Source organism: Fukomys damarensis, unplaced genomic scaffold (genome assembly GCF_012274545.1).
Source record: "Fukomys damarensis isolate Sample0158 unplaced genomic scaffold, DMR_v1.0_HiC HiC_scaffold_30, whole genome shotgun sequence".
NCBI classification, from domain to species: domain Eukaryota; kingdom Metazoa; phylum Chordata; class Mammalia; order Rodentia; family Bathyergidae; genus Fukomys; species Fukomys damarensis.
Genome location: NW_022900942.1, coordinates 48428768 through 48441038, shown reverse-complemented (window position 1 = coordinate 48441038; position 12271 = coordinate 48428768). Strand labels below are relative to the sequence as shown.

At 37.2% G+C, this 12271-nt stretch overlaps 1 protein-coding gene across 15 annotated transcripts in view; it reads left to right on the top strand.

Annotated features, from left to right (window-relative positions):
• Positions 1–12271, top strand: part of Dtna (dystrobrevin alpha) — a 354245-nt gene that overhangs the window by 323418 nt on the left and 18556 nt on the right. For all 15 annotated transcript variants that reach the window (XM_033757543.1, XM_033757533.1, XM_033757537.1 and 12 more), the window contains 2 exons: positions 2762–2875; positions 10512–10608. In XM_033757543.1, the coding sequence (XP_033613434.1) occupies positions 2762–2875; positions 10512–10608 (211 nt within the window). The remainder of the gene's footprint in view (positions 1–2761; positions 2876–10511; positions 10609–12271) is intronic.

The window sequence follows — 12271 nt, the reverse complement described above, 5'->3', positions numbered from 1 at the left end:
ATATATATATAAAACGTATAGTATATATTTACACTAGGCCAGAGAATTTGAATTTTATCCTTTCATAATAGGCAGGAGTAATCAGGTAAATAACAGAATGTCTGCCTATCGATGTTAAAATAATCAGCCTATAAATATGCAGATGGTATCTATAAAGGGTTAACTAGAAGCTGGGAAGTGATGAGATCCACTTTTAAATAGATGATGCCAGAAATTGGAGTAAAAGTACCAAAACAGGAAATGCAAGACAAAAGAATAAATATCTCTGGAATGTTATTTTACGAGAGTCTCTGTTACTCCCTTCTAAATTTTCTGTTAGGAATTCCAGACTTTCTACCTGTAATCTCCACACAATCCAGATTTCACTAGTGACCCTCTTTTATTTCACTTTATTGTTTATTCCTTCTTCCTCTCCATCTGTCCTGATATCAAATGAAGAAGAAAGTCAGAGCTTAGGAGTGGGAATAAGATACTACAGTACATCTTATGCAGAGTACATAAGAGAGGAGGACATTTTCCCATGACCTAACTTACTTCCACTAGGCCTCATTTCCACTAGACCTCACCTCCTCAAAGTCCCATTACCTCCTAATAACACTACAGGCTAGGTACTCAGCCTTTAATGTGGAACTTTGGGAGTCATACTAGATTCAAACTATAGTAACATGTCAGTGACAATAATCTTTAGAAGACAATGTTTCCTTAGAACCCTTCAGGAGCCAGTTGAGGTTAGTGTTAAGAGTAACAGAACTCTTCAAATTACATTTTATTAGTCACAGCCTGTCTAGGTTAAACCAGTCAAACTAAGTACCAGAAATTGAGACAGTCTGAAACATGGGATTTGGAGCTACCTAACCTGAGTTCAAATCACCTAATAATTACTTAACTTGAGCAAGTGTCTTAATTGATATGTGACATGCTTTCCTCATTATGAAACAGAGATAGTAGTACAATGTGTAGATATCATAAAATTGTTATAGAAATACCTAAAACAGTACAGTTCTACCAATGTACATTATGTATCTTTTCATTATTTTTTCTCACCAGAACTGCTTCTCTTTTTTCCTCTCTTGGGCAAGTGGCTCTGTGGTGGTCTGTGCCACATACAAGGAAAGATGACTGGAGAACTAAAACATCAAGATGTTAGCACTAGAGGAAATCATGGAAAACACAGATCTGTCATTTTCAAGCTGAGCTCTTTGGCAGCCTGGGGATCCAGTAGAAGCACCTGGAGAGCAGCATAGGGATCCCCTTTCTTATTACAGAGCTCCTTCTTAGCTGCCTGACATAGAAGATGGGTTTCCATGGGTGATTTCTTTTAAAGAAAGAGTTCCACCTCTGTACACTAAGTAGTCCAAAATACACTGAAACGCACCCACTTATAGCCTACCCTTCTCCCTATACCACGGAAGATGTAATATTCACAGTAATTATGCTTCTGATTCCACTGTGTTTGTGAAGCAGGCAACTATAAGTCAGCATTTCCAATGCAAAACCATCAAACTCCTTTCCTTTGGTTATGGTGAAATATATAATAAAATTATTGGAAACTATAGTCATCCTCCTACTGCGCTATGTAGAACACAAGAACACACCCCTTACTAAATGTATTTTGGGACCAGTTATTCCAACTGAGAGTTTAAAGGGTCCCAACACACAAAAAATATGCTAATTATCCTGATTTTATCATTACATGTTGTATACAAGTATCAAATTACCATATTGTATCCCATAAAGATGTACAATCAGCCATTTTGCTTGCTTATCCAGTTTACCCCCTAGCCTCATGCTTTGTTCTGTCCTGTGCATTTTCTAGAGTAGGAGACTGATACCCACAACCCCCTAGAATATGTGTGACTTATAACCTTGCTTAATGGTTTCTCATTCACTTAGGATAATTTGCCCTGTGCTGGTCACATATCATTTATGGCCAGCCTGACGTTCACCCAAATGCAGGGCATCCCAGGCCCCAACATCAATAATAGGCTGACATTCTATGTCACAGATTCAATTACACTGAATCCTTTTAAAAGCACTTTCTCTCTAAAGATTCCTTCTTTGAGATCCATTGTTAAGGCTGAAAACTGATACAAAAAAAGAGAAAAAATTTTTCCTAACTGGGGGATTCTCAGATAAATTCAGTGAGAAGAATTTCATTCTTGGTGAGAGAATGAGGTTATTTAGTTTTGTGAAACAAGCACAATTTATTCTTATTTTCCCCCTAAGTACCTCTTACTTGATAGTTATGGGTCCTTTGTGGTGTCATAGTGTGATCATAAATACTACGAAGATACATTTTTGTCTCTTAAGCAATGCACTCATCAAAGCTGGGCACAATACTACAGAGCTACATGACTTACTAGAAATATGTGTAGGTCCTGGTGTTAATACTCAGGGATATCCTACAGAGACTTCGTGGTTTAGAAATGCTGGAGATAGAGTCAGTCTGCCCATCACCCACAGCACCCAGCCAGCTATAGCCTCACCTCAGAAACACAGTGTTGGTGGGCTGGGGATTTAGCTCAGTGGTGCCACTGCCTGAATTTCAAGCACAAGGTCCTGAGTTCGATCCCTGGTACCCAAAAAAAAACAAAAACGAAAACGAAATACAGTGTCGCTTAGTGAAGGTTGGTCCTGCTTCTACACACAGGACTCTCAAGACTCTGCCTTCTCTCTCTGTTCTTGGGCCCAGACTTGCTCAGATGTTAGTGTCCTGGAAGTTAGCTGACCCTGATTTCTCACCTTTCTCCTCTCTCCCAAGAGAAATCTTACAGGAGATCCAGAGGCTGCGGCTTGAACATGAGCAAGCTTCTCAGCCCACACCAGAAAAGGCACAGCAGAACCCAACACTGCTGGCAGAGCTCCGGCTCCTCAGGTAAGAAGGGGTGCCCGGGTCACCTCAGGGAATTCAGACATTTGAGATCTTAAACACAGTCTGTGTTCAGCAAGGAAATGGTCCTTAGCCACTATAACTGCTGACATTTGTTTGTTTTTTAATAGCATATACCTAATTGCTAAGATTTGGGAATTTGAAATTTATATTTTATTCATTTATTAGTCATACAGAAAAGGAAGCAGTATTCTTTATTTGTAAACTCAAATTTTATTGGTACATTTTAGATATACAATACAGTTGCATCCAGCATTGGGATCTTGTACCTTTTCATGAAATATCTTGGTTCTTAATTTCTCCCCATTCTGCTAGCCTCCCTTCCCACCTCCAGCCTTCCCTATTTACAAAGACTTTGTTCCCATTTTTTTTTCTTTTCTCTTATTTTTCCTCTTCCCTTTCTTACCTTTCCCTGGCCCCTCCTACTTGTCCAACACTTTTAAACCTTTTTTCCTATTACAAAATATCAATTATACATTTTGAACCTTATTTACACTTTTAATTTATCACATCAGAGAAACTATACAGTGTTTACACATGTGTCCTATTAACTTTACTTAAGAGTATGTCCTCAATGTGCGTTCACTTAGCTATAAATGTCTCTAGTTTCTCATTTTTTATGGCTGAGTAGTACTCTATTTTATATAAAAAAAATACATCTTCTTTAGATACAAAAACAACTCCAGATATACTCTGCTTACCTCATTTTTAACAAAGAAGCTGATCATCCTCCATGGAGGCAAGATAGTCTCTTTAATAAATAGTGTTGGAAAAACTGGATTTCAACCTGCCAAGGATTAAAACTAGACCCTTATCTTTCACCATGCACTAAACTAAAATCCAAGTGGATTAAAGATCTAAATATTAAAAAAGAAATATTAAACTTGCTGGAAGATAAGTTAGGAAGAACACTTGAAGACAATGGCATAGGAAAAGACTTTATGAACAAATCCTTAGTAGCATGGGAACTAGCAGAAAGAATCAACAACTGGGATCTCATCTTATTAAAAAGCTTCTGCACTGCAAAAGAAACCAACAGAACTAAAAGACAACCTACAATGTGGGAAAAAAATTCTACCAGCTGCTCCTTAGACAAAGGTCTCTTATCTAAGAATATATAAAGAACTCAAAATAATCAGCCCCCACCAAAATATAAAGACGTGATTCAAAAGTGGGCATCTGAAATGAACAGACATTTCTCAGACAAAGAAGTAAAAACAGCAAGTAAATATATGAAAAAATGTTCAACATCACTGGTCATTCGAGAGATGCAGATGGAAACAACACTGAGATTCCACCTCACCCCACAAAGAATGGCTGCTATCAAGAAATCACTCAATAAGAAATGTTGACGAGATTGTAGGGAGAAAAGAACCCTTCTCCACTGTGGGTGGGAGTGCAGACTGGTGCAACCACTATGGAAGTCAATATGGAGATACCTCAAAGAGCTGGGACTGGAGGTTCCATTTGACCCAGCCATCCTTCTACTGGGCATCTTTCAAAAAGAATTAAAAGAAGCATATCACAGTGATATATGTGCACCTATATTTATAGCGGCACAGTTTGCAATAGCTAAAACTTGGGAACAGCCCTTTTGCCCATCATTTGGAAACTGGATAAAGAAGATGTGGTTTTTCTATAAAATAGAGTACTACTTAGCCATAAAGAATGAGAAATTAGATTCATTCGTAGGAAAATGGATACATATTGAGGATATACTCCTAAGTGAAATAAATAAGTCACACATGTATAAATACTGAATAGTTTCTCTGCTGTGAATAAATTATAATAGTACATAAGATCCTAATGAGATAATTGACAATGTGAAGTAGGAAGAAAAGGGCTAAAGGTGCAGGGAAAGTGGGAAGGGTAGGGGAAAGGTAATAAGGGGAAAAATACGAGAAAATGAAAAATTGGAAATAAAGTGTTTCTAAATAGGGAGGGGAGGAGGGGGTGAAGGGAGGACAGGGACAAGGGGAAAAAATGAGAACCAAGACCTGTCATGTAAAGGTACAAGATCCCAATGATGAATGTAACTGTACTGCATACCTAAAATGTACCAATAAACTCAATGAGTAAAATTTTTTTTAAAAAATACATCTTCTTTATCCAGTCTCCAATTGATGGGCAATTGGGCTGTTTCTAAATTTTAGCTATTGCAAACTGTGCCACTATAGACATGGGTGAGCATATATCACTGTGGTATGATTCTTTTAATTCTTAAGAGAAGATACTCAGCAGGGGAATAGCTGGGTCAAATGGGACTTCCAATCCTAGTTGTTTAAGATATCTCCATATGGATTTCCACAGTGGTTGCACCAGTCTGCACTCCCACCAACAATGAAGGGTTCCTTTCTCCCTACACCTCTGCCTGCATTTGTTATTGGTTGATTTCCCGATAGCAGCCATTCTTTCTGGGGTGAAGTGGAATCTCAGTGTTGTTTCCATCTGCATCTCTCGAATGAACAGAGATGTTAAACATTTTTTTCAGATAGTTTTTGCTGCTTTTACTTCTTTGTCTGAGAAATGTCTGTTCATTTCAGATGCCCATTTTTGAATTGAATCTTTATATTTGGGGGACCCGTTTTTTTTTTTTTTTAGTTCTTTGTGTATTCTAGATGGTAGAACCTTTTTCTGAGGAACAGCTGGTAAATTCTTTTCCCACATTGTAGGTTGTCTCTTATCTCTGTTAGTGGTTTCTCTTGCAGTGCAGAAGCTTTTTAAAAAGATGAGATCCCAGTTGTTAATAATTAGTGCTACTTCCCATGCTACTGAGGATTTGTTCATGAAGTCTTTTCTATGCCAGTGTCTTCAAGAGTTTTACCTAGCTTATCTTCCAACAAGTTTAGTTTTTCTGTTTTAATATTTAGGTCTTTAATCCACTTCAACTTTAGTTTAGGGCATGGTGAAAAATAGAGGTCTAATTATAATCTTTGGAAAACTGAAATCCAGTTTTTCCAACACCATTTGTTAAAGAGGCTATCTTTTCCCCATTGAGGATGGTTGGCTTCTTTGTCAAGGAAACCATATTCTTTAAATCATAAACAGAGCATCTCTCACTGAAAAAAATTAAATTCAGCTCTTTTTATCTGCATTATCGACAGTGTGTTTATGTCACAAATGCTCAACAAAACAAGCATATAAATAGCTAAACAACTGCTATGCATTTTGAAATTCTCAAGTTTATGTGTAACCCATAAAAGGGAATCTACTTTTCTCTAAATCTTGATCCCTAATAGCTTTACATACAGGTCTTTAAAAATAGATGTCATACCTCTTTATTCTGAAAATGAATTTAAAAGCCTCAACTAGTTTGTGATCTTAGAACAACTGAGTTGGAAGGAATTGAAGGTCATCTAACTAATCCCTGAATTTCAGAGCACTTCTCAGAGTCAGAAACCTAGAAGGTAGCCTGCCTTGGGTGGGGATCGTAGTCACCCGCACTACTCCCATGGTGCCAAGTGTAGGTGCAAAGTGTAGCCAAACCTCACAGGGCTGGCTCCATACCATACTGCTATCGAAGATAGCAGGTGTTCAACTGTACTTGTGTAGCAAGCAACACAAAAATAAATTCAAAGACATTCCCCCACAGAAATCTCATACTGACCTCTCAAAGCACTTTTAATTAGCAAGAATCACATTTTCTATTTCTATTGGGCATCAGGTACATTCCAGGTATTGTGTAACTCTGAATCATATTTTGTGTAGTAAGTACAGATGCCTCTTCTCTGAAATCATTATCAAAACTAGTGTCACTGTATAAAGAGACTAACTTAAGCAGGTTTTCAGTTGCTCATTTGGATTTTACCAAGTCTCTATTGGTTGCAGCCATGCTTGCTGGTAGGGATGCCATCCCGGCCCTACTCTTCAGACATATCAACACCTGAGCACCACCTGGCCCAGAGCACTGGCCCTGCCTGCTCTCCAGCTGGGATCCACTGTGGCTCTCTTAGGCCTGTGCCTGAGGCATAGCATTCAAAGGCTTCACATGTGGAAGGGAGATCTGCAGACCCTGCAGCTTATACAGGCTGCTTAATGTGAAGTGGTCACTTCATACTTTTGAATAATAAAATAACAGTGGAACAAAAATTCTTCTTCTCAACCCATCTGGTTTCTGTCCTTCCCTCAATGAGTTATACTAGATGCACACACTTACCAAATAAAAAGGAAAATGTGATGTTTCATAGTATCTTCATAAAGGCATTTAAGAGGAAAAGCCTGCTTGGCAGTCTTTTGTAAAATAGGATTGTGTAGGTCCTCCACTCTCACAAGTTGAAAGTTAAATCTAAGGGCACAGAAATGTAACTGAAGAAGCCAACATGGAAATAGAGTAATCATTCATCTCTCAGCATCAGAGCAGTATGTTGTCTTTACCTTAAATGCTTTTTGTGTCTATTCCATCGGTCATTGTTTCTCTATTGGAGAGATGATTACTAGGAATTTCTCCTAAACATTTTCATAGGTTCTTCCATTTAGCTTGTGCTTTTGAAAGCATTTTGCTCCATTTGAGTGTACTCTAGGAAAGAGTCCTGATGTGCCTGGGGTCATTGATTATTCTTTTCGTTGTTGTTGTTGTTCCTGTTTTTCTTTTTCGGGGATACTGGGGATTGAACTCGGGACCTTGTGCTTTTGAGACAGGTGATGGCACCACTGAGCCAAATCCCTGGTCCTGGTCATTGATGATGTGCCTTCCAGCTGAAATTTTGTCCTTCCTTGAAACAGCGTGATAATTCTCCCTGACTTATGGGCATTACAGGACCCCTGCTGAGCCAAAGCTATGCTAAGAAGACTGGGTTTGCTGGGAACTTCTGTGCCACTGGCCCTCCCTGTCATCAGGGGGCCCAGCTGATTTGCTTGCCTGCCTCCATATTCTACGCATTTCTTCTACCTGAAGGAAGAACTAGTCTCCCTTGAAGGGCATTGCTAAACACTTATAAACCACTTATTCTATGCTAAGAGTATTCACAATGGGAAATTTCACAGATACCCTGATTAAGACCTCCTGTTCTGGTTACATTTCAGACTTTCATAGAGCTCCCAAACAGTGGCTCCTTATGAAGTGACCTTGGCATTGGTTCACAGGGCGTCCATCCATGAACCAAGCCATAGGAACTCCTTACTGTAGCTGTCACAAAGTTTCCATTACATCCTTCCCAGCTGCCTCTTACCAACAAGAGAAATGTCTTTCACCTGGGGGTAGTAGAGAGCAAGAAGTCATTGCAACCTTGCTTTTCATGAATGCATAGTTTTATTTTTATCTTAATATCTCTATGACCTTTCTAAATGATTATGTTTCCCTTTTTACTTTAGCCACAAGGAAACAGAAAGCCATCTTTGCAGCTTAGACATGGTTATATAATAGGCATTTCTGTGTGCTACTTTGACACTTATTATACACTAAGCTCTACCCGTGCTGTGCCATATAATTGCTATAACAGACCTGGGAGATAGATACTATTATTATACTTTTATAAATAAGGAAACTGGGGCTTGTAGAATTTTTTTTAAAATTGTAGACATTATAACCCATCACCCTTAAGTATTTCTGTGTATATTTTCTGAGAAAAAATATATAAAACCACAGTACAATCCTCAAAGTCAGGAAATTAGTGTGGATATATATTGCTGTTTTACATATAATTTGTATGAAGATATTGCCGTTTCTCCCAACATTAGCCTAAAAGAAAGTAGGTTTTAACACACATACCAAATTAGAAATAATCCAACAGGCCTTCAAATAAAAGCATTCCTTTACAGCTGAATACACTTAGCTGTAGGAAAGTAAAATCACTATTCAGTCTTTATTTTCTCATACCTCCTTGGAATAGTGGAGACTATAACACATATTTGTTAGTGGATTTACATTTGACAAACACTAGCATACAAGATTGAATACAGTAAAGGCGCTATTAAATAATTTTAATTTAATTCGGTGTTATTTTTGAGATTGCTACAATAAGATTAAGACTGTTTAATGTTGGCTAATACTAAATTAGTGCTAGCTTAATTTTTCTAGTATATCTCAAATGCCTCTGTAGTATTTCTTACTTACAGTATTAGAATTTGGCTTTGACGTACTTCCCAAGGTGCTCCTATAACCAAAAGGCCAAAAATTATACAGCAACATTAAGAAAAAAACTAGAAATACATAAGAAATATTATCCATTTTTGTCCCAAGTCCTACTGTGGCTGTACTTGGAACACCAAGAGTTGAAGAAAAACTGCTAAGTATTTGTCATTGAAGAATATTTTTGAAAGATGTACAAAATTGGAATGCTTCCACCCAAGAAGAAAAAGACTAAAATAAGATACCACTAAAAGCTTCAAATTAAGATGTTCCTCTTTCTCTGGATTCAGAAAAGAGGCAGTTGTAAAGGGAAAATTGCTGCAGGAGTAAGCTGTAAGTGGCAAAAACATAAATATATCCAGAAAGGACTGAGATATTTATAAATTTTAAATTCAGAATGCATCATAGAGAAAGCCTATATGAAAGCAAACCAAAAGTGTCTCATTTATACCCCTAACCTGTCCTCCTATAAACATCTTTCAACTGAATGAGTCGTGGACCTAACTCACTGTGGCATTTTTACATTGTCAGTTTTTCATTTCATAGTCCCTGCTGTAGCTCCACTTAATACGGTGTCTGTGCCATGGAAACTAGCTACGTTCATTCATACATTAATGCATACATGGTTAAGGCATTTAGAGTATAAGTTTTAATATTCCAACTTCAATCAGAGGCAAGTAAAAAAGTGTATACATTACTTATTCACTAATGACCATGATTAATGGATGTGAAATTGATTTGGAAGTGTACATAACTTCAGAAATGTGGCCTATTAATACTCTTCTTCACACTGTTTTAATTCTTTCCCCTTTTGCAGACATTTTTGGTACTTCTTAGTGTCAACATACATGGCAGAGCGTACATTGTCCTTAGTGGTTTCCATTCTTGCTGACAATTTAATAGAAGTTCAGCAAAACAAAATGAAATTAAACAAACAAAAACATCATGTATTACTTTCAGTTGTAGAACAACTATGTAGGAGTTCCTTTATTCTGACTTTATGAAATCAAACCCAAACCAAATAATTTACATGGATTATGATAAGTATGTACCATAATATTTCAATAGGGCACCATTTTACCTATTGAGGGTGGAACAGATTAAAAATATACATTTCTATACCAAGTTGCACATACTAAAGTAAAACATATTTTCCATGAATTTACAAAAGGTGCCTTGAATTTAGAGATCTGGAGGACTGGCCCTTGACAGAAACAATTTGGAGTTTATTTGTTGCCTCAAGGGAAGCCAATGGCACAGAACAAGGCCTGCTACATAATAAATATACAGAAAATGTTTTATTAAATGATTAATTCAGCATAGGAGGAAATGTTAGAATTTTAACTCTGTTTAAATTTAGTATAACTTCTAGCAAATAAAAAGTACAGTTCAAGAGGCAAATGTTCACTTATTTGAAGACAGTTACCTGCCTGGTAACCATATCAAAAAACTGGAGATTCCCTTTTCAGAAAGTCCACTGATCTACAAAACTGGAAAATGTGATCACCTCAGTGAGTTGAATGCTATTTCTAATGACAACTTTTTCTTCCTCAGACAGCGCAAGGATGAGCTGGAACAGAGAATGTCTGCTCTCCAGGAGAGCCGGAGAGAGCTCATGGTCCAGTTAGAAGGTCTCATGAAGCTCCTAAAGGTAAGACATTTCAAATAAATATTTCTAAACCTACAACAAAAACATTTATAATTTTTTCTGCATATAGTATGCAATGACTTTACTGGTACAGTACCTATATGTGATTTACCCCCAAAATGTTGCAAACTGAGATATGGAACCATTTCTTGGACCCATGAAACAGTAGCAGCCAATTACAGACTCATTCTGATCCATTTCCTGGCACCAGATTGCTAATTACCTTCATAGAGCAACCTCTTGACCTATTTATTTCTAGTTCTTGATCTTTATGTTGTCCTTGAAAATGATAAAACTGAATTTATTTAGAAGTGTCTTTTATGAAACAGTTTTCAATAGTTCTAACTAAATTGAACATAGGCTAATGTCCAATTCATAAAACTAAGAAATAGCCACTAAACAACCTTGGTGATTATAGTTTTCTTAAGAGTAATTTTTGTTTATTTCAGTATTTTGTCCCATTTGTATAGCTATAACAAGTCACATGACTTCTACAGATTTCAAATTAAACTCTAAATGAAAATATTCCTTACTCTTGACTATTTAATAATAAGATGATCTACAGAAATCCTTTATACAGTGCTATAGTCTATTATTCACTTTGGAAGTGACATTCCTCCTTCAGTAAACCCTTATTTTTTTCATCAGCACCTCTAAAGTACTTTGTAAACAAAAAGTAGATGAATTATGGCCACGTGTCCACAGTTAGCCAGTAGAATTATCACTGCTCTGTGGTCCTCCTACCCAAGATGAACAAACATGAATCAAAATGGATTGACACTGCCACAAATGGATTGAAACTATCAGAATTGAAGCTTCTGATAGAAGAATGAAGGAAATGTCCCTAGGAATCTGCTTGTGAGACAAGATGTCCTGACTTTTAATTCGTAGATACCCTGTATACAGTATCCCCAACATAACATCTCTCTGGTCCTTTCTGTATTGTCTTTCCTTCTTTTTTCCCTTCCACTCTTTCTTTCTTTCTTTCCTTCTTCCCTCTTTGCATCGTTTTTCTTTCTTTTTTCTTCCTTTTGTATTTCTTTTCAGTTATCTTTAACTTCTTTGGCAACTATTTTTTTTATTCCTCTGTTCCCTGGCACTACACTTGTAACATTTCTTTCTTTTGTTTTCTTTACTGTTTTACTCCTCTATCACCTTTTTCTCTTTGTCATCAGTGTCCATTTGGGGAATGCTTTATCGCTACTCAACAAAATTTACATTTTAGTGCATTAGACACATAAAGTGTACAATTCAAGGGGTTTTGCATTATTTATAGTGAGACAGAACTAGATCATTGATAACCTGCTGCTGTTTCTGGCCTATGGTCTTGTTTGATCTGACAGAAAAGCTCTTTTCTGCTTCCCTTTCCAAACATGTCAAATAAAGAGATCTGAATTCATCTTATCCTTAACTGAATGGCATGAAACTGGGAAATGCCCTCTGCTAGTGTTCTTATAGCTTCTGCCACTGTAATGTTGGGATAGTTGTCTGTTGACCACCTACTATCTTGGTACCAACCTGGGCCAACTGAGCACAGCTTTTGGACCAAGATGTACAAACACTAGGGTAGAGAGACAGATCATGCTGAGAGATGGTTGGAAACATGGAGGAAAGGAATGGGCCTGTGGTTTCAAATATCTACTTGACTTGGAAGTACAATCACTGA